We start from the raw sequence: 25,623 nt of genomic DNA on the forward strand, positions 1-25,623 counted from the left end.
ATCTCCTATTATGGTAATTTGTCCATTTCTCTCTGTGGGTATTTTCAGTTTTTGTTTTATATTTTTGAGGCTTTATAAAATGGATACATTTGTAATTGTCATATCTTACTGGTGAATTGAACTTATTAGTATATGTTGATCCTTTTATCTTTAACATTGCATTTCCTTCTTAAAGATTATTTTATTTGATGTTCATTACTATTTATCTGACATGTTTTTAACCTCCTTTCTCTTACAACCTTTCTCTGTTTTTAGTTTCATCTGTTTCTTATTATTAATACATGGCTAAATTAAGAAAATCTACCCTGACCATCTTTGCCTTTTAACTGATAGGTTTAGTCCACTTCAATTTATTGTGATTATTGAAATAATCGGACTTCATTTACATAATTTGACTTTGCACTTTTTCTATGCTTATTTTTTTCTTTTCTTGTCTGTTTTTAGAGAATCCGGGGCTCAATGTGGCTGTCTCAGGTTCAGCTCCCCCTCTTTTCTAAAAGACCAAAATTTAGTTTCTCATTGGTTGTGCTAACATATCAGGACAACCTTATCTTATAGTAACTATTTAATTTACTCCCTTACTATTTACCAGTCCTTGCTTTGGTTGAACTTTGTGACATTTGTTTGTTTACCTATTTATTTACTGTAGCCCTTAAGAGTTCCCTTATTGCCAATAAAGCCATCAGTGCATTGAAATGCATGTTTGCTATAATTAATCCAGGGTCTACTTGTGATAAGAGAGTCCCTCAGAGTAGCTAGAGTACCATAATGCCAAATTGGCTTAATCTGAAGTTTTTACTATATTTCCTTAAAGTGGAAGTTATGAGCCCACAGAGATAAGCCAAGCATCTGACCCTCCATGTGGGCACCAAGGAATGCCCAGCAGGTGAGCCTGTAATATGTGCCCACATGCATGTATTACCGTTTTCCAAAGGGCTGTGGGTAAACAATATGTTGAAGGAAAGATGCATTCCTTCATTCATGTTTATGAAATCATAGTGGGTTTTTTTTTAATTATTACATCTCATTTTGGTCAACCACTATTTGCTATATATAACGCTACTAGGGTGTGGGGACCATGAGGATTTTAGTGGTCCTCACATCCATTAGATATAAACAGTGCTTATCCATACATGTTGGGCATGTGAATAATGTTTATTATCTTCTGTTATTTCTCTGTGCTTCTTCAGTTCCTGCTGTGAGGATGTACTCATTTCATGATTATAGGGAAAAGTTTCCAAAGGAGTCCTCATACTTCAAAAAGTTGGGAACCGCTGCTTTGAATGATTATTGTGAGCATTAGAGCAAGAAAGGCAAATTCAAAGGCTGATGGGACTGGGTCTGAAACGAAAATGAGGAGGTGGGCCAGGTGGTTTTAGAGGGACCCGATGGTAAAGGCCAGATTCAATGGGAGAAAACATCTGTCAACTTTAGTCCATTTTTGTCCCATAAAAATGCAGGCCTGATGTTGCCAGATCTTTTGGTTAAGTGAAAATAAATTTAAATTTGTTATTTGAAATCTTTAGAGATTTTTTAAATGCTGGCGACTAATTCCAAAAATTGTTTGAACATAGTACTGATATGGGCCAACCAGTAGTCCCCCGCCCCCTCACACTGAAAAGCTTTACGTTTTCTTTCCTATAGAAATTTTAAGTTTCCTTCTCCTTAAGTTTCCTTTCCCCAAGTTTTTTTAGCTCCTACCCCTGTTTTAGACAATTACCCTAAAACGTATGATTCATACTTGTTGATTGTAATCATTGAAGCCTAATGTTCTCTCCTACCCATTCTGGGCCCAGTTCCTGGACAATTGACGCCACCTGAATGACTGGCTGAATGGCCACAGGCTCTGTAGAGCTAACGGATTTATTAATTAAAATCTATTTTACCTCATTCAGGGGCCTTGGGGATACAGAGGATGCCCCAGCAAGGTTGCCAGTCGCAACCAAAGAAGCCAACACGGTCTTCCAGGCGGATCTCCTGATCACTTCCTCTCATCTAAGATCAGCTAGGGCAAGAGTTCTGTGAATCCCCCAATAGGTAGGGACAGCTCTACGCCCCTGCCCAGCAGGAAGCAGATACAGAAGAAAAGACCTCTTCTCCCTTAACTTCCCATAGAGATTTTTTGGGGATTATGTCTCTCACGGGGAAAACAAGGCAGGCAGTTAGAAATAGACATCGGGTCTCTGCATTCCTGCACAATCCACAGAATGCAACTGCCCAAAAGACCTCCCCTCTCTGCCCAAAACTTCCCCTTTTTGTTGTAATTATCTACCCCTATGAGGAACAAATAGGTACAAAATACCCAACTAGATTAAACCAGCCACTCACCTGTGCAGTAAAGGCCACAATGACCTTTATTTCACCTGGGCCTCATTATACCATCATTATAATATCATACATATGCCTGGAAAGTTCATTCATATCATTATAACAAACTGAATTCTGGGAAGGAACATGCGCAGTCTAAAAAGATGAGGTAATAAGCCTCTTGTAAATCACAGATGTCAATCAAGTGGTTTCACTCCCGGAAAGGAACAGCTCATTCTAGAGAAAGAAAAGGGGATAAAAACTCCAAGTCCTCGCCAGTCAGCGCCTCTTGAGCCTTGCCTTTGCTCGGGCCCACTCCAAACCCTTTGGAGTGTACTTTTTCTAGTAATGCCACCCTGGGCTCTTGAGCCATTCTCTGCTGCTCGGGTCTGCTCCTATTTATTTGGCGTGGACTATCTCTTCTAATAAACTATTCTTTCACCACTTTATTTCTGTGTCTCATTCCATTCTTTGCTCAAGACGCCAAAAACCTGGACACCGCACCGAGGAGAGCCCACTCTCGGTAACAGTAGTTCAAACAAACCATCTATGTAGACGGATATGGCTTCTGTGTGGCCCCTTCATGTCCTCTGTTTTAGGATCCCATCCCCTTACCTCTTTCACCTCCACATGCAGACTACACAGTCAGTCACTAAGATTAAGTCCAGCTCTGAAATATTTCTGAAATAGAAGCACCACACCAAAAAATTTCCACCTTCCGTTAAGACTATGGGCAGCCTCTCCATCCATCCTAGTGTCAATCACATTGAAACAGTCAACAAGTTTGTCTGTTCATCCATCCATCCATCCATCCATCCATCCATCCATCCATCCATCCATGAGTTCATTCAGACAACAGCTACCTTTTGGACATTTACCAGATGTCAAGTACTGTCCCAAATAGTAGAGAGAGAACAAGGAACAAGACTAATCTCTACCCTTAAGGAGTTTATTACATTCTAGGGGAGGAAACAGACAATTACAAGCCAATAATGTGATTTCAGATGGTGAGAGATGTGATCTGAAAACAGGATAAAAGAGGATAACAAGTTGGAGTGGTGGGGAAAGAGAGGATGAAAAAATGGAACTCAAAAGTGTCTCAGCAAAGGCCTTTTGTAGGTGTTTGAATAAGACCTGCTTGCTGAAAAAAGGTCAGTTGCCCGAACACTGAGAGTGAGCTTAGCTCCCAGGCAACAGATGTGAACAGCAAGTGCAAAGGCCTAGAGACAAGAATGGAATGATCTAGATTTGTTAGAGGAAATTTGTTCATCCTTTTCCTGAGGATCCACCCAAAGCATTCTTCCTCCCAAGCTCCACTGTCAAGCCGTTTGGTCCTGTGTTGTCTCTTAAACTTAGGCCGAGGGCCAAGCCTGATTCTCTACTGGTCCATCCCCCAAGGCTGGTTTCCAGGAATCTGGTTTCCAGGGAGAAGACAGAGCTGTTGTTCTGGTTCTTCCACCCCCAGCTGAGACCCAGGGCAAGTTCCTCTTTGATCATCCTCCATCTGCTATCTTCTCCTGAGAGGGCCCCCCACCCACCCACCACCCACACCCCCACCTCTGCCAAAGGGCCTCCTTCCTGCTGCTACTGAGCAGAACCATTTAACTCCTTTCTAATGCCGTTTGATAAAAGTCCAAACTCCCTTAATACCTTTACCCTGCCCTTCACAGTCCACAAACCCTCCTGCTCCAACCACTCCCCACCGTCCCCCAACCCCAGTTTTTCAGCCTTTCCCAGTCCACAAACTCCCCAGGTCCTATTCTGATATTCGACCTTTGCATGAATGTTTTTCTTCTCGCTCTCAGAAATGCCATCTGCCTCTTACTTGTGCGAGACATCACTCAAATGCCACTCACCTGAGAAGGGAGCTACGTCTTCCACCCTTCCTGGTCACTTGGTCCACACAATGGTCCTGACATTGTGTGCTGTCCCCCATACGCCTCACTGTGGGCCTTGTCCCATGCCCTTGGCTCTCTCCCAAATGTTATGGTCCCCCATAGCCCTTTGCTGCCTCCCACATCTCCCAGCTCCTTGCTTGGCTTACTTTCCAAGCTCTTCTGTGCTTTCCTCGTCATCTCTTCCAACTGCTATTTCCTCCCACACTTCCAGGCACAACTGTTAGATAGAGCAAATGCTTTGCTTGTAGAATGAAGGACTGCCGAATAATGAAGTCCCTAGGCTGATCTGGGCACTAAGAACAGTCTACCTCTGAGCCAGGAGTCAGCACAATATTCAGATCTCAGAGAATGCTGCTTCCTCCCAGCATGTTTAATATGCATTTATCATGAGTACAGAATAGCCGGCTTTGGTTCCAATCTGTACTTGCTCAGTGCTTTGCTCGTATAGACAGAATGCTCGCATAGAGTGCATCAGTTGAATGGGTGAATTAATCGATGCATGAATGAATGAACAAACACTCCATGAAGCACTTTACCCAGATCATCACCTTTAATTTTCAAAACAACCCTAAGAGATCGGTTCCCTAATCAAATCACATTTTACAGTTTAGGAAACATCAATTAAGGCTTAAAGAGATTAAATGATGTGCCCAAAATTCACAAAGCTAAAAATTGGCAGGGCTGGGATTTGAACCCACCAATATCTGGTTTCACGATCTATTCCTTTGCTTATTCTATGTGATGGCCACCAGCCACAGGTGACTACGGAGGACTTGAGATGTGGCTAGTCCAAACCGAGATATATTGGAAAGGTAAAATACATCTCATATTCATTCAAGAAAGGAAGGAAGGAAGGAAGGAAGGAAGGAAGGAAGGAAGGAAGGAAGGAAGGAAGGAAGGAAAAAGGAATGAAGGAGAGAAAAACAAAAAGAAAAGAACGAATGAACGAACGAATGAATGAATGAATGAAAAGTATTTCATTGAGGATTTTTATGTTGAATATATGCGGACGTGATCTATTTGAAATATATTGGCAGTAGTAAAATATATTTTCAAAATTAGGCTCACCTGTTCCTTTTTACTTTTTTAAAGATTTGTATTAAAATATAGCTAACATACACTATTATATTAGTATCAGGTGTACGTCATAGTTATTTAACAGTACCCACCTGGCACTATACAGAGTTATTACCACATTATTGATTATATTCCCTGTGCTAAAGAGGCGATCACCATGATAAGCCCAGCGACCAGCTGACACCGTACCACGCTATCACAATATTACTGACTGTGTTCCCTATGATGTACTTCACATCCCCATGACTTATTTGTTTTCTATCTGGAATTTTGAACCTTTTATCATTCATTATCTTTTCCCCTCTTTTAAAATTGTTCAATTAGAGTTGACATTCAATATAATTTTATATTAGTTTCAGGTGTACAGCGTAGTGGTTAGACATTTATTTATATAATTGAGGTAGTGATCCCCCTGACTAGTACCCACCCTGGCACTATACATAGTTGTCATATTATTGATTGTATTCCCTACACTTTACAGCTCCATGACTGTTTTGTAACTACCAATTTGTACTTCTTAATCCCTTCACCTTTTACACCCTGCCTCCAACCCCCTTCTCATCTATCACCCCGATAAATCTAGTGCCCATCTGACACCATACATAGTTATTACAATATTATTGACTATATTCCTTATGCTATGCCCTACATCCCATGATTACTGTGTAGCAACGAATTTGTACTTCTTAATCCCTTCCCTTTTCACCCACCCCAACCTCCCTCCCATCTGGCAGCCATCAAAATGTTCTCTGTATCTACGACTTTGTTTCTGTTTCGTTTGTTTATTTTGTTCTTTAGATTCCATTTATAAGTGAAATCATGACATTTGTCTTTCCCTGTCTGACTTACCACACTCAGCACAATACCTTCTAGGTCCATCCATGTTGTCGCAGATGACCAGATTTTGTTCTTTTTTTCCGGCTGAGTAATATTCCATTTTATATACATATGTACCACCTCTTCTTTATCCATTCATCCATTCAGGGACACCCAGGTTGCCTTCATATCTTGGCTATTGTAAATAATGCTGCAATGAGCATATATATGGATGAGCAGGTCCCCTCCAAGTAGCATTTTGGGTTTGTTCAGATAAATACCCAGAAGTGGGATTATTAGGTCCTTCTTTGTCTCCTGTTATAGTCTTTGTTCTAAAGTCTGTTTTGTCTGGTATAAGTGTTGCTACCCCAGCTTTTTGTTTGTTTGTTTGTTTGTTTCTATTTTTATGAAATATCTTTTTCCACCCCTTTACTTTCAGTCTGTGTGTGTCTTTCCATCTGAAGTGAATCTCTTATAGGCAGCGTATGTAAGGGTCTTGTTTTCTTACCTATTCAGCTCTCCTATCTTTTGATTGGAGCATTTAATCCACTTCCATTGCAAGTAATTGTTGATAGATATGTAGGTACTGCTATTTCATTATTCATATTTTTAATTTTTTTTTTTTTTTTTTTTGGTCTTAAAGAACTCCCTCTAAGATTCCTTATAATACTGGTTTGGTGGTGATGAACCAAACCTTTTTACTTTTTTAATGTGGCTACTGGAAAAATTAAAATTGCATTGTGGCTGACATTATACTTCCGCTGGACAGTGTGGTCTAAGCTGTCAGTGACTAATGCTACTGATTCTCACGCAAATGCCTCCATCATTAGCATCCTGAATCATGTACACAAGGGGCTATCGGCCTGAGGCCCATTTATTTCCTCGTCCCCTGGTTCTTCTCTCTTCCACCCACTGGGATGATTCAGCCTCAACATACCCCAAATCCCAGGCCATTACTTTGCTTTTTGTGGTTGTCAAATAGTGTCGACAAATAACTACCCTGGAGATACCTCCTTCATGGGGGTTAGGTTCTAAAGATAAAGCATAAGGAAAAAATTGTTCTATGTGAAATTATCCATGAAGAGTCCTTAAACTCGGCATGACGTAGCGTGTACCTGGTTTTGTATATGACAATGTGTACATATATGTGTATGATACACTCAGTAAAAGGCAGTAGATAATAGTCAGTACATGGCAACATATAAGTTTACATAGTTTTTCCACTTACTGCTATTATTTTGATTAACTATTTGAGAGTAAGTTCTAGCTATGATGACATTTTACTCCTGAATATTTCAGTATGTATTTCTTAACAACAAGGTTGTTCGCCTACGTAATAGTTACAATATGAAATTTGGGAAAGTTAACATTTTTACAATACTATTATTAAATATGCATTCCATATTGAAATTTACCCCAAAAACATCCTTTAGAGCAACATTTCCCTGATCCAGGATGCAAACTGGGATCTCACCTTCATTTACTTGTCATGTGTCCTTAGTCTCCACTAATTTGGAACAATTCTCTAACCTCATCTTTCATGATACTGGCATTTTTGTAGATTACAGAGTAGCTGTTTCGTACAGTGTTCAACCATAGGATTTGTCTGATTGAGTCCTCATTATTAGATTCAGGTTTTAAAAGTCTTGTAAATGTGCAGCATAAATAATGCCCCATCCTTTGACTGCCTCCCACAGATGGGCTGGCAGTGTCAGTCGGTCCCATCCTGGTGAGTGAGGGTAACTGTGATCAATGATGGAGCAGTGTCTGCCTGATTTTCTCCTTTTTAATTATTAAGGAACCAGCATTTTCCTTTTATAATTAACAAGTAATCCACAGCATGAGGCTTTGAGTCTGTATAAATATCACGTTTCCCAACAGTTTTGACCCAGAGAGTTTAGCATCCATAGGTGATTTTTGCCCTAAGTGAATTTTTATTAGGATGGTTGCAAAATATTTTTAAAGATGCAAAATAGTGGGGGGCAGAGAACACAGGTGAAGGGTTGGGTTTGCTTTAGCTAAAGGCCTGGAAAATGTTACCTTATTGTATCGAGAACTTTTCATCTGCACAGCGGGGCGTGGGAGGAGGGTACAAAGATAACCAAGATGGTCCAGCAGAGCAGCTCATGATGAGATGAGGGAGACAAAGCAGACATAGCATAGACGCACTTGTACACACGGGAAAGGAGTGGCAGGACAATGCAGAGTGAGGGCTTCAGGGGGAACCCAGAGGCATGGAGGTGCGGGCGGGAGCCTCAGGACTGCCCAGCCCACAGGTGCCTTAAAAGGGGATGATTCCTCCAGCCCCTGGGTTATGGGTTGATGTGTCCCCACCCTCCCTACCCCTACAGTTCATATGTTGAGATCCTAACCCCCAGTGCCTCATAATGTGACTTCATTTTAAGAGAGGGTCTTTACAGAGGAAATCAAGTTAAAGGGAGGTCATTGCTTGGGCGGCAGAGATAGGCTAGGAACAGCCCCCACCTTGGGAGGGATGCACGGCTTTTCTCACCTCTCTGTGTCTCAGGTTCCCCAATTGTAACAATAACTTGGTCCCAGGCTGGTTGTGAGGACTGGATGGGGCCCGGCACATTATAATCACTCAATAAATGTCAGTTATTTTTGTTTGCACTTCACTTATCAGCTTATCTTATCTCCCCCACTTGTTATTGGGAGCCAGGATTTGGGGTGTAGGAAAAAGAAGATAGAAATCTAATCTTAGAAAGGTTAACTATTGCCTGAATTAGGATTAGAAGCATCAGTACAAATTTATGATATATTTTATTTAAAAAAATTTTTTTTGTATTTTTTTGTTTTAACGCTGTTAACTTGAGACCTACTGAAAAGGTCTAGAAACAATAGCTAACCAGTATGAATAAGCATCCCCAGGGTCCAGATTATGATCGGTTCTCACTTGAAGAAACCAGGAATGGCTGTTCTAGGTCTTGGGCAGGAAATGGATGAGATTAATCTGGAACATCTTGTCACAGAAAAAAGCAAGGCAGTTGTGAAAGACTACTGGGGCCATGTCCGCTGAAGACTCAGGAGATCATTTGGAAGTGTACCCACCCACTAAAGATGGGAAAATGTGAGCATCAACAAAAAATTAATGTCAGTACACTGAAACATATAAAAGAAATTCAAATCCATGAACTCATGATACTGAGCAGAAATAAAAAAAGAACTCTTTGGTTCACTCTTAGAGCATACTGAAAAAAACACATTGCACACCTGTGGTCGGTCAGCCCCACTGCATTGTCCCAAGTACTGCAGAGGGGAGGGCTGAGACCGTGATCCCCAAATATGGCATCCCGGGGCCAGTTTGCCAAGTGCTGCCACATCTCCTTTCTCAGCTAGTCTCAGCAACACCCCTGGGAAGCAGAACCATCGAGAAGGCAGCTGAGCAGCTACCTACATCTGTTCAGGAGCCAGGTGCCTGGTCCCACCCCTGGTTTTACCTGCTCACCATATCTCTTAATTAACTCTACTTAGCAGCTGGTCAGCACCGTTCTAAGATTTCCCACGTGTGTCTGTGCTTACATATGCAACTTAGCACCTCCATTCTCATGGGATGAGATCTTTAGGCTTATGTGGCCATAGAGTGGTTTTTATCATACATGCCACTCTCTTGTGCATACATTAAAAAACTACAAGCAACATGAATTGTTTTCCTCCAATGTCAGAGTCGACTTCTACGAATTAGGCCAACGTGTTTCCACATGGCCTCATCCTCTGGGCCATCGAATGTGCTAAAGCCATTCCAATGAATTCCTTTAGTCTTCACAACAACTTATATGGACAGGACTACAGTGAACTCTAATTTATAGATGCAAAAACAGAGGGCCAGAGCGGTTAAAAAACTTGCCCAAGGAAGCTAATACCAACAAGAGTCTTTCCGACTCCAAAGCCCTTGCTGGAAATTTCCATTCTCCTGTATTTCCGCCCTGCCTAGCCACGAGTGAAGAGGAGTGAAACGGGGCAGCCAGCTAGCTCAGTTGGTTAGAGCACGGTGCTCGTAACAAGGTTGCCGTTCAGTCCCCACATGGGCCAGGGAGATGCACCATCCACAACTACTTGACTTGGAGCTGATAGGGACTTGGAACTGATGGGTCCTGGAAAAACACACTTAAAATACAATTAAAAATAAAAAAGCAAAAAAGAATAGGAGTGAAAAGAATAAGGACTTTGGGCAGGTTTGGGTTTGCGTAATACTTCTGCTACTTTCTTACAACCTGTGCAATCACTTAATCTCCCAGGATCTCATTTCCTCATGTGCAAATTGGGATAATAATTCAAATTAAAAGGGCTTTGAAATATATTATAGATAAGGAAATACTATCAGGGCCCTCTGTGTCTTTCCCCTTGAAGATACCGAGGTTAATTTTCTGAGTCAAATTGAATATCCATACAATGACTTGAGCCTTAGAAGTGTTCAGGGCCTTGGGAAATGCTAAGTCTGAACAGCCAGGGTGCCTCCCCAGGCCACCACTTAGTCACCAGCCCCTGTGTGGGAGTCCTGCTGCCCCTCCTGTCCAGACAGAATGCTCCCGGAGAGCAGTCCTAACACGCAATCTGACACTGATGAATCCTGAGGCTCAGACACCCTGATAACTTGCCCTGTCACCCCACGTGCCCGGCTATGAGTTGGTAAAACTGGGATTTGAGCTCAGGTCTGTCTGAGTGTAGTGGTTGGTCCAAAACTTCATGGCACCTAAGTTACTGTCCCCCAAATTGTCAATGAAGACCTAGCAGGCTTGGCACCCAGGGAAGACGATAGAGACACAGAGAGAAAACAGCCATCTACAAGCTAAGGAAAGAGGCCTTGGAAGAAACCGACCCTGCCAACACCTTGACCTGGGACTGCTAGCCACCAGAATAATGAGAAAATAAATTTCTGCTGTTCAAGCCCCCCCCAAAAAAAAGATCTAGCAGACTTATTAGAAAACAGGCCTAGCAGGATATATGAATACTACATGTAACAATCAAACTTGGTATCAACACTGGAGTTATGAGTTTCTGTGACTCCCAATAACATGACACATGCACTCTATCTGTGGCAGTACTTTGAATGGTGACAATAATTTCCTGGCCCTGTTCACTGCACCAGGCAGCTAAAAGGACCTGTTTTATTTCCTCCTTAGCCATCGCTTTATTGCTGGAAATCTCTTTTGAATATAAGCTCCATGAAGTCAGGGACTTTTTCATGTTCATCGTTTTCTTCCTGGCACCCAGAAGGCAAATGAGAAATACCTGTTGAGTGAGTGCCCTGCGAATATGAATTCAAAAGATCAAAAAATATTAATTTCATGCTTTCTAATAGCAAGGACTTCGTTATTATTTTAATTGCTTATTGACTACTTTCAGCTCAGTTTTATAAACACTTGTTGAGCACGTATAGTGTGCCAGGCAAAGGACAAAGGTGATCATAATTATATCTTTATTATATACTGACACACACACCCCACTTGATTCTCAAGGGTGAAGAAGGCTGCAAGGCAGAGACTGAGGTCCTCACTGCAGAGATGAGAAGTGGCTTAACACATGCAAAGGGCAAGTTTGGGGACTTGAATCCAGTCTTAAGACTTAAAACCTGCAATTGGTCCACTGGGGACAGCCCTCCTCCTGTTTCCTCCCCACACCTCCAGCTGCTGTCCAGGAACCCAGGGGAGCGAGTCATTAGCAAGGCGGACATATTTCCATGGATACTGTTTGCCTGTGATGAGGTGTTAGTTGAGGAAATGAGGATGGGGATGGGTGGGCAGGCCCTTATCTCAAGTTATTTGACCTTGGTGCTGTTTCCTTCTAATGTTGCCTCTGAACACGAGGAAACTAGATTTGTATTTTGGAGATACTGGGTTTGGATGCATACTTAACTTTAATTTCACAAGTGAAACACGAAGGTCATGACTTTGTGCAAAAAATGAAAAATTAGTGATAAGGCTCCAGTCCCCCTTAATCAGCCCCAATCCCACTACTGTTAATTCTGCGGTGGACCTTCCGGATCTTTTTCTCTTGCATGTTGATTTCTCTCGCAGACATGATATAGCACTTACTATGTTCCAGGCATAGTTCTAACTGCCTTCCAAATATTAACTCATTTTTTTCATGACCCCATTGAAAATAGTGCTGTGCAATATATATGTGAACACACACACACACACACACACACACACACACACACACTATGCTAGAGTTCTACCCTTGCCTTTGCCACTCAGCAATCCATCTTGGAGATCTTTCCATATCAGTACGTGTAAGATTGCCTTATTTTCCTCAAAGGCTGCAAGGTTATCTATTATGAGTGTTCGCTGGTTTATTTAACGAGTACTTTACTGGTAAACATTTAGGTTGTTTCAATGCCATGAATATCCTTCCACAAAACCTCGTGTCTAGTAAGAGTGGAGGGGATTTCTGGGGTAGATTTACTTAGGGGGTCTTACACTTCAACCTTAGTAGGTTCATTTCTGAATCATATATGCTTGGGCAGGGTTGCTCTGTCGGTGGTGGGGAGATTACAACTGAACTCTGACCTGAAAACCGGCCCCTTCCCATTGGTTTCCTTGGGAGACAGAGATAGGCTAGGAACAGCCCCCACCTTGGGAGGGATGCACGGCTTTTCCGGAGTCAGCTTCTCAGACTCGCCACAGCTGGAAGCCACCTTGATTTTTACCAGGAAAGCTGGAGTGGCTTGTTGTTTGAAGGTTCAAAAGGCCAGGCTGCACTAGGAGGGGTCTCCTGGACAGGAGCCCTGGGGCTTCCAGGAGGCCATGTGGTGACGTGACTCCCAGCTCTGAGACCTGGAGGAAGTCATTGGGCCCCTCTGTCTGAGGTACCGTCCCCGCCCTATTGCCCCTCTACTGCTTTCATCTGAGAATCAAATGTAGTGGAGAATTACAACTCCTAAGTGAAGCACCATTGTCCTTGGGGATTCCGCCAGGATAGCATTTAGCCCTTTGTTATGTAAGGGCAAAGCCCAGGCTTCTACCTACAGCCCCAGATATTTAGGCTTCTCTGTCCATCGATGACTGACTTCCTGAAACTGCTCCATGTGAGAGAGCTGGGGGCCTTAATGGTCAAAATCCCTGAATGTACTAAGGACCTGACGCTTGTAAAAAACGACAGCAGCTGCTTGATGAGTGCCTACTGCACACCTTTACTTCCTTGCCCTGAGAAGGGGGTGCTACCATCCCCATTTTACAGAAGTGAAGACTGAGCCTCAGAGTGTTTACAGGGCTTGTTCCAGCTCACACAGCTCATAAGCTCCAGAGCTGGAAGGCAACCTGACAACGTCTGGACTCTTAGCCACCACAACACCCACGGGGGAAGCAGCTCAGGTTACTCTCCTGGGCTGACGCCGTGGGAATCAGAAGCTCTGGAATGAGATCCCCAGCGCTCAGCCTTATTCTCTCACGAGATGAACTGCCAGTGCATGGAATTCCCCCATTGCAATCATTCTTTTGGCTGGGCCAAGCAATGATCTCTCCTTGACTTGCTTTGTCAACATGGACGGGCAGGGAGTGGTAACCATGATCTTAATAGGGCCCCCAAAGGTGGAGGAGGACCCACCACCAACATATGTCACCGCTTAGTCTCTAAGAGGCAGCCTTTTTAAACTACCCAAGGCCAGAGAAAAGCATTATGGGAGGCCAGTTGTGTCCAGGCAGCTCTGCTCCCACACCCCACGTAGCCTTGAGCTAGAGACTGAGCTTTCTGCCTCTCAGGCTTCACCACTGGGAAACACAGATGTGTCTTTCCTGCACACAGCCAAGGCTCAAATTAATGTCAAACAGTGGCAGGTGTCTGAGCTAAGAGGAAACTTGCGTTTTGTTTCCTGATTGCTCTCCCATTTCACAGATGGGAAAAGGAACGCTCCAATGGGGACATAACCCAGGCAGGTCTCGGAAGTCTTCATGCTTTTTTCGTTCAGGACCCACTCAGGTAACTATGGGACATGTCATTTAGATGTGTCAGCCCTCAGGTTCCAAGGTGACAGTCAGCCTGCCTGTGTACACAGGTGTGGCTGAAGAGACACAGCTGTTACCTATAGGCCAATGCTAGCTGCGCCATGACCCCAGCCAGCTTCTGGGGAACTGCCTTCTCGCTCTGCTCCTCTGTTCTTTATTTCAGGAGGGCACCCACTGTGTTTAATTAACACTCTCCTGCTAATGGTCTTTGGCCTGGAATTTGGGGAGATCTAGAAGCAAGGATGTGGAGGGCAAGGGTGAAAACGTATTCTTTCCTTAAACAAAGAGTTAGTTAGCATACCCATTGTGCCAAGGCCTGCGGTCAGCTGGTGGGAGATATGCAGCTGAACTGATGCTGATTTAGCCCGTGTGGTCCCAGGGTGGACACCTCTGACTCCAGGAGAACTTGCTCTGGAGCCCAGGAAGACCCCACCAATTACCTCCATCCACACAGCTCAGGGAAGCCAGATGTGGACAGACAGAACTGGCAGGGAACAGCTATGTAGGAGGAGGGAACAGAGCCAGCAAAGGCACAGAGACTTAGCAGAACAGAGCAACAGCTGTCCCTTCAGGTGGTGACAGTCCCAGGGACGATGGGGGAAGGGAGGGCAGGAAGGGTACTTGGTGCCAGGGAACAAAGGTTTTGCTTGCTAGGCTGAGAAGCTGGGCATTTCACTTGTTTTACAAGAGTTGGCATAGTAAGGCAGCCAGAGGGTGGCTTTGGGAGCTAAACAGAGCTGAGTTCAATGCCAGGCCTCAGCAGGGAGACTTTGAGCAGGTAATGACCCCTGTCCGGTTTTGGTGTCCTCAGCGGTAACAGGGCCCACCTCCCAGAGGTGCATACAGATATGGTCCTCTCCTTCTCTTTCTCTTTTGGGCCAGAGCGTCAAGATTTTATGCGAGGTCCATTTGCTCCATTTTCCAGAACAACCCGACTAGTAGTTTGCACTAATTTAGAACATGGTCACTCTAGCCCTCAGTACAAGTTTCGACTGCTCTATGCCCTAGGATGCAGATGCTTGCTCTCATTTAGAACATGAGCCCATAAAAAGGCAATTCGTTACTAGGTTGGGAGACGAGGTCTGCCCCGACAGAGATCCGAGAAGCGAGATTTCACAGTGACTCCAGCTTGTGAGCGAGAAGTATTCAATAAAGAATTTCCCTGAAATATGGAGCGGTGTGCATTCGCCACACATATTCAATATCCATCTTTCATCGGAAGTGCCGAATTCCTCTGCCAACCGGAGAGCTTTGAAAAGCAACTTGCTCTGCTTCTGCTCCACTTCACTGAAGGACTCGAACAGTGAACAAGTTATTTTAAAAATTATTTCAAGTCAAACATTCATTTGATCACCCTGGTTGAGTTTAACTTGGAAAGCTACTTTCTGAGGGTTTGGGGGGATAAAAAGAATGGCCAAGGCTTAAATCAGAATGTGGACAGCATGATCAAAAACTTATGTTCCTGTCTCAGAGTCAACTGGAGATACTTTAAGGTCCAAATAACTCCAGAATTCTAGAGTTTCAGAGAAAGTATTGTCATTAGTTGGGCATGAATGTGTTTTGACGTCACCATTTCACTTGCAGATAGTGTGTTGACCTACCAGGCAGAGCTGAAAATGACTGTATCTACAAACCTTATGAGAGGAGAATAAAATATTCTTTAGGGACCTGTTTAAAAAAACAAAACAAAACAAAAAAACCCTGCGAGGGATCATGTAGACAAGAGGGGTTCTTTTCAGTTCAACTGTCCTATGTTTGGCTCATATACTGAATTCCCCACGCTATCATTACTACGAACAGACTACTTTCCCCCATGATACATAAATTACAAACAACCCAACGACATAGGAGATGGACTCTTGTGAGTTTAAAACTAAGACCTTCTGGTCTGCAGAAAGAATTTTACTGCTAAGTGAAACCAAATCCACGTCGTGGTTCAAGCATCCTTCAGTTTTTGTCCCTGGCTGCTGCGGGTAGATACCCAAAACAAGAACATAAACACACTCCAGAAGTGGGGTGACCAGGGAGCTGGTATTGGGATTGACTGGCCCAGTAATGGTCAAGTGTGCAAAACAAAGGAGTCAGAGGTTAGGAGAGGAGGAGTGTGTGTGCGTGTGTGTGTGTGTGTGTGTGTGTGTGTGTGTGTGTGTGTGTAGGACAGTGTGTGTATTCCTGGCTAAGAAAAACCAATGAAAGCTCCCAACACAAATCAAACAAACTGAAAGTTGAGGTTGTTCCTGGGAATTCTCCTTTTTCCCATAAGGAACAAGCAGAGAACTGGCCTGAATTCTCCAGACAGGCTGGTAAGGACTCAGCCTCTTGTGCTCATAGCAAGGCCAAGCTACAGTTGAGTCACAGCGTCAGATCCTTCTGATGGTAGCATGAAGGGGGGGGGGCATGACCTGTGACCTCTGACAGTGGCTTCCCCCACCCCTCCCCATTTCCTATTACTCTGCTTGACTCTTTAGGCTTCAAAAGTCTTGATTTTTGAGGGAGATCGGCTGCTTCTTTAAAAGACAGTCAGGAATTAATGGGCCCAAGTGAGTGCCCTTCTCGGAGTTCAGAAAACTATTCAAAACCCGATAGTGAGGTTGAAGCAAGCTGGAGTCGCCCTCAGCAGCTACTCCGAGGACAAGACGCATCTAGAGATGTGCTTGTGAGTTTCCTCACTTCGATGATTAAAAAGAATTGACAATGCTCCCTCATATACATTTTACATCCAGATCTTAAGATGACCTACCAGCAAAGGACCTTTTTATCAAATCCTCTTTCAAAGACAAATACACTAATAAAGTTGCCTATTGCACCTATCTCCACTGTGTAACTTCTCTACACCCCAAATTGTATACATGTAACAGCCCCCCAAGTACGGGTATCTTTTCCTGTAATTTTCAGTTTGATTTTATAATATTCTTTCTTTAAAAAAATCAAAAAAAGAAAACCTTCACCCTCCCAAATTATGTTTTAAGTACTAAGTGTCCCTCTTTTACCCAACATATATATCTTGTCTAGATAACTTTGGTCACACACACATTTTTGGGGTAAGTTTCTGAAAGTTAAGCAGCTAAAAGCTTTGGAACTATTTTACTAGCAAATCAATTGTTTTTCCAAGAATTTTTAAATTACAGCTAATGAAAAAAAATTACCCTTATTCATTTCAAAATGGACAGAAAGTTTGGACCGGAATGTAGAACGCTTAGGGGGGAAAGAAAAAAGCCTGGTGTCTTCTTTATGTCATGAAATGTGTCCTTTTCTTTCCGGTTTGCCTCCCACAATATGATGTGTTGGAATGCATAAGAAATGTAAATAAAACACCTCCTCCTGTCTTTCTCTGTGAGTCTTTTTTCTTAATTACATTTCGCCCGGCTCAGCTTTTATAAAGAGATCTCAGTTTGTTAGGAAGGTTAAACTGTGTACAAAGAAACGGGTCTCTGTTGCTTCATGAGCGTCCTCCTCCCAACCCCCAATTCCTCTGAAACTTCACAAAAGGGGCGATGTCTCTCGGAAAGTCTGTATATAACAAAGCTGACATATAGCATAAATACGGGCAGGACCAGGAGAACAGAGGGGAAGGCAGGCGGTGCCTGCCCTGCCCTAGCTCACCAACTCCACATGTGGGCCCCTGTCTAGCACTAGGCAACCTGAGGGGCACTTGCTCTGTTTCCTCCTGGGCGACCTGCCGTCCAATCCACATTCCAATGCTTATTTATGGGAGGCGGATATATTAGCAGCAAATGGGTTTATGCAGATTTATACTTGTTTTAGAAACTCTAGCAGCTCAGAGCAGTCTGAACTGTGTCCTGCACCGACTTTGCATCTCCCAGCAACAGCCCCGTGCATGGCTCAGATATGCCATTTGTGTCCAGTGATTCCATGCAAGGATGACTCTCTTCCGAGAATGAGTGATTTTTGCCCCTTAATGGGTTCTGTGACACAGAGCTATTTCGCTGGTAACATCCTGAAGTGATACCTAGATTTTTTAACACCACTTTGTATGTTGGACTGATTGGCTCGGCTCTAAGACAAGCATTTAATGACATACCAGTCAGTCCCAGCCTTGCGTAAGTGTCCCCTCAGACTGGCTGGCTTAAAGAAAAATGACAGAAAATGTTCTTTAATAACTATGGTTTATCCATTTCTTTCAGATAGTAAGTGGCACGTTCTCACCTTATTTGCAGCTTTTAATCCCAAATGGACACTGCTTTTGAAATATCCTCTTTCTTTCTTTACTTCTTTCTTTCTTTTTTCCTCCCTGAGGCTGCCACTTGAAAGTTGAAATCTAGCAAGAATGTAATGGTAGGTGCCAGCTTTCTGAATTACAGGGTGACTGCCTGAGCTGATCCTAAAGAGCAAGTGTCTTTTTTATACCGCATAAAAGGCTGAAATGTTTACATATCAAAAGGCTATAGGCCAATTTCTGTCAAAATTACACATGAAGTTAAGCAGTACAAGCAATTTATTTAAACACTAGTCATTGTAGAAAAATTCAAAACCATATGCTCTTTTAGCAGTTTTTCACAAATGCATTTGACCCATGACTTGGCTAGACATACAAGCTTCATAATTTACTCTAAATTTCAAATCCCCTTGACGTTTAAATAAAAGATCTTCATTAATGAGGTTTACATGAATGAAAACTTTAGAAGCTGATATCGGTTAGCGAGGGGTTTCGGAACCGTCTGTGCATTCGCTCTAATTTTCAAATGACTGACTTCGCTAATCATTTCAAGAGAAAGTTCCACTGAGAACAAATTATCGTCATTTGCATTCTGTGATTTGCAAAAGCAACGGTGCAATCGCTTTGAAACAAACTTTTGTAAATAGCTCAGCGGAAAGCCGATTCCTGCAACCCTGGAAACCCGGAGCTGTTTTTTTCTGATGCTGCGGGAACACGTCATTTTTCGACACCCTCTTCTTCCCCCCCCCCGTGTTATGCTGACTTTTCCTAACACCTTGATTATTTCGTTCTCAGGGGCTCAGTGTGTTTATTTGGAATGTTGCAAAACTTTGAGCAAAACTCAGCTCGTAGTAATTGTCCCCACGTCCCGCTGAATGCGGGCGCCCTAGTGCGTGCTGCGCCTTAGTGGGGTGGCATTTGTGCCGGGTGTTCTACTCCACCCACCTAATCTCACACGGGAAACACCCCGAGGCTACTGAAGGTGTCCTCGAGGAAGCAGCAGGACCGTGGATCGGGTATTGAGCACTAGCTTTGAGGCACTGGATTTCTTGTTAAGCCCAAATACAAACAATAACGCCAATCTGCTCTGTGAAAACTGTGCGCGGTCTGGACGCTGTGCAGAGGCTGCAGCCGGCTCTGTGTATTGTCCCTAATTCCTCTGACCCGCTAACTCGCCCTGCTAGGGGGCTCCGTACCTTCGAAAATGGCAGGCCAACTTTTTGCATGCCACGAAAAACCTTACTTAAACTCATCTGATTATGAACTCTGCTCTGACCGGGCAAGAGGCTGAAATAATTAAGAAAAGAAAGTTCCTGAAACCGTAAGAAGTTGGGGCCGCATATGCATTTATTTTTAACAGCCATGGGTGCGAGTGTGTGTATGTGTGTGTGTAGTGGGCGACAGTTTTCTCCCTGATGAAGGTATCTTGGGGCGGGATGAGATATCCAGACGCACACTCCAAATTTGGACATTCTGCTTTAAATCAGAGAAGCAATTTAATCTACGCTCTATGAATCAATTTAGCAATGACTGCTGCGCAAAAGCGCCTAGATAGATGCGGAACCGCGGATATACCTTATGCATGCAGAATCCGCTGATCTATTCTTTAATATCTTAAAAATGAGGGCTATTACCAAGGCGACTGACTCTTCAACAAACACATTTTCATAGACTTCTGCGTGGTGATTGCTTTGTGTGAAATCGTGTTTGGGTGATAATAGGGAAAATCAGCGGCGTGTTTACTGCATCTCCGACCTAAGCGCTCACTAGCCGCATCTGCCGATTGCGGTCCTCCCATGCTGAGCGGTGCATGCGGGGCAGACAAACAATCGCGTAGCAACACGAGGTGGGCAATTTACGTGCGTCGCATTTGTTATTCCAATTGCACCGGGCGACGCGAGGCCGCTGATTGTTTGTTTAGCGCATTGCGGACACTTGTGGGTTTCGGCCAGAGGAAGAGGTGGTGGCGCCCCTGACTTGCCTTCCTGGCTCCTGCCTCCCCGCGGACACAGTGGAGCTCCAGCAGATTGAAGGGCAAAATGGAGGGGGAGGCCCTACCGCGCCGGGGGTGAGCTCCCAGAGAGCTGGTTGAATAATTGGAGTACGGTGGTCTTGAGGTTCCTGTGACCTCTTCCCGGAAAGTCCCCTCTGCAGGAGAACAGAACTTTCCAATCACTTTTCCTTATCTTGGGTCCAACTGATACCCAGACCCTGCCCTCGGGTGGGGTTGGGGACAGCACACTCCTTTGTCCTAATGAAAGAGCTGAAAAATGCCCCTAAGTCCACCCACACTCTCCTTGGCGAACTGGTGACAATTAACGAAGCCTCATTAAATGTTAGGGTTGTAAGGGACTCAATGAACGTTGGCATTGATTCAATCAACTAAGGCCTAAAGAGGAGGGATGATTTGCAAAATGGCAAAGTTTGGTCTAGAACTCTGACTCGACGTACCGTGCTCCACCTTCCAGGAGTCGGTGGTTCAGTGGGAGGGCTACAGGAAAACACGGGGAGAAGTCTAGGGGTTTGCTAAATCTCTTTTTTAAAATCTACCAAGTGGAAAGAGGCAGAGTGGCGTGAGTGAGGAAGGTTGCCTGATTTTAAAACTCCGAGGCGCTCCTTTGGATCTGCGGTGAAGTCTCCGCTGCGCGCTGGTCTGAGCATCTTTGCAGAAACCGACAAGAACTCTGCTCCGGTTTCCCGTGGCGCTTCTGCCTCTGCCAGGCTCAGGAAAGGTCTCAAAAGAGCCATTCACGCGCCACCGCCGCGCGCGCCCAGCCACAAACACAAATGCAGCCAGAGTTCCTGATGAAGTTGTAGCCTCTAATTGTCTTCCACCAATTGCCCTGTGGAATTAAATCCGGGAAAGATTGGGAGGAATGTGTGTGCCCGGAAACGTGATTTTTAAGTCCCTGAGAACCGGGGGTAGGGAAATGCCTCTATCCCTAGTTGGTAGGAGAGGGAAGGCGCTACACTTCTTTCCCTAGACCTGACCTCTCTGAAGGGGAGGATCACACTCCTTCCTCTGGGAGCGGTTTTTCTTGTTTAAAAAAAAGAAATCCATCGCCTCGCTAAATTGTCCTGTCCTGCTCTAACCTCCACCTACAACCACTTTCTAGTTTGCTCAGCACTCAAAGAAGCAAGGCTCTTGGGCCACTAGCGGGTGGGCGTTTGGGCGTGAGGGCGACGAGGTCCAAGCCGGGAGGCCTAGCAGGAGAAGCGCCACCGCCGAGCTTCTCCCCGCCACTCCTAGCGCCGCAGGATTTCTGCGCCCGGGTAGGACCAAACCTCCGCGCAAGCGCTCCTCTGATCCGGGAACAACAGTTGACAAGTGCCCTTTCCCCTTTGCCCCAGCATCGGGGAGGAGGCAGCCCACATTCTTAGCTTTAGTGCGGCGACTTCAGACAACCCTGCGGGGACGGCTGTTAGTTAACTAGGGAGAAAAACAGCGAAAAACAGTGTGTGAAAGGCGGACCTTATTCCGAAGTGCTCCCCACCTCTCGGCACTCGGAGGTCTCGCCTGGGCCCGGCACTTCTCCTTCCCCTGAAGTGGCTAGAGTTACCTGCACGAAGGACCGAGAAAAGACCGCGCTGCAGGACTGGGGCTTGCGGCGGATCCGTAGGACCTCGGGGCCAGTTTTCGTTCCGCGCGCAACGTCGCCTACCTTCTCGCAGGGCGCTCGGTCGCCTGCGCTGGATGCGTCTCCAGAGGCTCCCGCGGGCGGGAGGGCCGCGCCGAGGATCCTGCAAATCAAGGCGGCTTTTTGCCGCGAGCAGAGCCGGGCTTCGGCCAGGCCGCCGGTGCCGGGGGAGCCCAGGCCGGGCCTGCGGATGAAGGACAGCTAAGGGCTTGTCCCTGTTAGGGACCCGGCAAGTCGGAAGGGAAAAATGCGATCAATTGTTGGGGAGGGTGGTAGGAAATCCCTAAAGCCACATTTTTTTTTTTTTGATTGAAACAAATAGTTTGGGGGAGGAGATACCCCATTTCCAAAAATAATAATTAAAGAAAAGAAAAAAACACACAAAACCTACCGACATCCACGCAGGAAGCGGCTGGAAGCATCGCTTCAGTGCTACTTTTGGTGGCCAGTTTTAAATAGTGGCTGAATTTGGTTTCCGCTGTGTAAGGCGACTGCTATAATAGTTTTCGGACCCAAAGTGACTGCAAAACTATGCATATTTTAAAGAAATACGATGCACCACTTCCATCGGTTTTTACCTTTACAAATGTTGGCCTTTGCAAAACAAAAGGGTTGGAGGGGGTTAACCAACGCCGTTAGGGAGAGAATCTCAAGATAAAAGAAAATAGAGGTGAAATTAGGCGGTGGGTGCATTGGGGCCCGGAAGAAGAGCGGGATTTTCAATCCTGCTTGAGGTAGGATGCAGCCCCTCACATTTTCTAAAACAAAACAAATTCGGAAAGGAGAAAACAGAAAAGTAACCCCAAAATAAAATCGGCCACAATGAATCTGAGCTTCGCGCAGAGGAAATCGCACCCAATAATAGGACCGAATCTGAGGGAAAAGGGTGGGGGCGGAGAGGTCGGGAGGAGGGAGTTGTTAACTGCGGCCGCACAATGGAATTAATGAGATTAACCGGGGCAATTAGGACGCCCTCCCAGCTCCCCCGGCCCGCGGCGGGGAGGCTGAATGGAAAAGATTAGGTTAATTTCATTAATTCTCAATCCACAATCTCTTTTCAGGCCCCGTAACCCCCTCCCCTTGGCACCTCTCCCCCTTCCCCCTTCCAAAAGCCCCACCACCCAAAGGAACAGAAAGGGCCAAATCTGGTTCTGTTTGTCATCTGCATATTACCAGGAACTAAATCCAGGATGACGTCGACTCAGTATAAAACCAACAAGAGGTTCAGCTGGGCTAAACTCCATCCTACCCGCGGGTTGAGTTCAGCGAACGCCGCGGCGAGGGGAGGGTGGGAGGAGGGAGAGCGGACGCAGGGGGCGGGGAGGGGTGCAGGGCCGCGCGCTCGCCGGCGCTCTCTTTCGGTTTGGTCCGGCTCAGGAGAGTGGACCCCCCCATTTTGAGGCTCTTTCCTCGGCGCGTCCCCGCTGCCCACCATCCCGGCGCGGGGATCGGGGATGCCCGCCAGCATGTTCAGCATCGACAACATCCTGGCCGCCCGGCCGCGCTGCAAGGACTCGGTGCTGCCGGTGGCTCCCAGCGCCGCGGCTCCGGTCGTCTTCCCGGCCTTGCACGGGGACTCGCTCTACGGCGCCGGCGGCGGCGCCTCCTCGGACTATGGGGCCTTCTACCCGCGCCCCGTGGCCCCCGGCGGCGCAGGCCTCTCGGCCGCGGTGGGTAGCTCCCGACTCGGCTACAACAACTACTTCTACGGGCAGCTGCACGTGCAGGCGGCGCCCGTGGGCCCGGCCTGCTGCGGGGCCGTGCCGCCGCTGGGCGCCCAGCAGTGCTCCTGCGTCCCGACTGCCCCAGGTAGGGTCGCGCTCGCGCTGGCCTTCGCCGCCTGCCGCGGTCGCAAGCTCCTGGGGCGTCGGCGGGTGGTGGCGCTTGCTTTTTCACTTTGCACAAAGTTTTCTCCTCTTGCAAATCTGCATCCCACCCCACCCCCCCCTTATTTTTTGCCGGTCGGGCGCTGGGGTTTGCACATTTGCTGCAAACTTTATGCGAGTTAGCGGAAAATGTAACTCAGTGCCTGCGTAGGGAGACGGGCATAGAGATTCTTTAACTGTTGGACTATCTGACACGCTCCTTCATTTCCCTGCACCCTCGATTTCCGCGCACAATTCCTAGCACACCCTTGTAGACGATTTTAAAGTTGGAGTGGTTGCGGGCGGGCGTGTGCGCGGTGGCAAGGGGAGCGGCTGACCGTGCGCTCTACTCTGTCGCAGGCTATGAGGGCCCCGGCTCGGTGCTGGTGTCCCCGGTACCGCACCAGATGCTGCCCTACATGAACGTGGGCACGCTGTCGCGCACCGAGCTGCAGCTCCTCAACCAGCTGCACTGCCGGCGGAAGCGGCGGCACCGCACCATCTTCACCGACGAGCAGCTGGAAGCGCTGGAGAACCTCTTCCAGGAGACCAAGTACCCAGACGTGGGTACACGAGAGCAGCTGGCCCGGAAGGTGCATCTCCGCGAGGAGAAAGTGGAGGTAGGCGCGGGGCCCTGCCCGGTGCGCCTACAGGCCCTGCCTGGGTTTGCCCAGTCCTCCTTCAATCTCCCTGCACTTGAAAAACACCCCAGTGGCGGCCCGGAGGCTGCTGGAGGGCGCTTTAGGCCCAGGAAGTTGGATGAAAATGCGGAAGCGGGAGCAAGTCTCCTCTCTTTTTGTTGGCGCTCGCGCGCGCTCGCGGGGTATCTAGATCCGGATTCCGCCCAGAGTTTGCGGGGCTGCCACACCAAGCCCGGGGGTGCGCAGGCATTGGGGAACGCGCCTTTGATCCAAACTGTTGTTTTGTCCTCCCTTGTGCAACAGGTCTGGTTTAAAAACCGCCGGGCCAAATGGAGGCGGCAGAAGCGGTCCTCGTCTGAAGAGTCGGAAAACGCCGAGAAGTGGAACAAGCCGTCGTCGAAGGCGTCGCCGGAGAAGAGGGAAGAGGAAGGTAAAAGCGATTTGGACTCAGACAGCTGACGGCCGCGGGCCGGCCGTGGCACTTGCCTAACTCGAAGGACTTGCACAGACAGACGATGCTACTTTCTTGCACACGCGCTGCCTTGCGGGAGGGGGTCGAGAAAGAGGAACGAGGAGCTGTAAATAGTGTACAGAGCCCGGAGGGCCGGCGCCTGGGGTCGGGGCCGCGCGGGGCCTCTGAGCCCCGCGGCCAGAGGCCGCCGGTGCCTCGCTCCCCACCGTAGTATTTATAGTTAAGTTAACGGTGACAATACAATAAAGTGATGGCGATATAGACGGGCCACATTCCGTATTTCGTACCCTTCCGCCACCACCACCATCAGTGGCCCAGAAAATAAATCTATTAGTCTGTAGCTTCCGAAGAAAAATTGGGCAGCTCTGACTTGTCCAAAAAAAAGCAAGAAAGAAACTGGGTACGAATCAGTCACAGGACGGGTGTCCTGGTTAAAAAGTACACTTCGTCTCTAGGTCTCCAGGAAGGGGTGGAGAGTGACATTGCCGAGGTCCTTTGGGGCGGGGTGGGGGGGCGGGAGAAGGAGAAGGGTGTAACATTTCCATGAGAGGGACAGCCCGGGGTTCCAGTTCCCCCAGGCCGCGGGTAGAGCCAGGACTCCCTCCTTGTCGCCGCCTTAGCCGGAAAGCAGGATCTACTCGGGAGCTAGGGGAAACTGGGAGCTACCCTCCCAGCTGCTCAGACGGCTCACGAGGCCCTGCTCTTGCGAAATCCCCAGACCTAAGGCGAAGGGTGCTTGGGTGAAATTAGGCAGTAAACTTGCCCTCT

The 25,623-nt window shown here is 46.5% G+C and overlaps 1 protein-coding gene across 1 annotated transcript; it reads left to right on the forward strand.

Moving 5' to 3' along the window:
* Nucleotides 1–23,188: 23,188 nt before the first annotated feature.
* Nucleotides 23,189–25,228, forward strand: GSC (goosecoid homeobox). Its single transcript, XM_019744354.2, has 3 exons — nucleotides 23,189–23,686; nucleotides 24,103–24,362; nucleotides 24,687–25,228. The coding sequence occupies exons 1-3, from the start codon at nucleotides 23,332–23,334 to the stop codon at nucleotides 24,840–24,842; spliced, it is 771 nt and encodes a 256-aa protein (XP_019599913.1). The 5' UTR covers nucleotides 23,189–23,331; the 3' UTR covers nucleotides 24,843–25,228.
* The last annotated feature ends 395 nt before the right edge of the window (nucleotides 25,229–25,623 follow it).

This window comes from Rhinolophus sinicus, linkage group LG03 (genome assembly GCF_036562045.2).
Source record: "Rhinolophus sinicus isolate RSC01 linkage group LG03, ASM3656204v1, whole genome shotgun sequence".
In the NCBI taxonomy this organism is placed as follows: Eukaryota; Metazoa; Chordata; class Mammalia; order Chiroptera; family Rhinolophidae; genus Rhinolophus; species Rhinolophus sinicus.

Coding starts and splice junctions, on each gene's coding strand:
- GSC (XM_019744354.2), top strand. CDS start 23,332: ATGCCCGCCAGCATGTTCAGCATCGACAACATCCTGGCCGCCCGGCCG. Junction 23,687..24,102: donor CTGCGTCCCGACTGCCCCAG/GTAGGGTCGCGC, acceptor ACTCTGTCGCAG/GCTATGAGGGCCCCGGCTCG. Junction 24,363..24,686: donor TCCGCGAGGAGAAAGTGGAG/GTAGGCGCGGGG, acceptor CTTGTGCAACAG/GTCTGGTTTAAAAACCGCCG.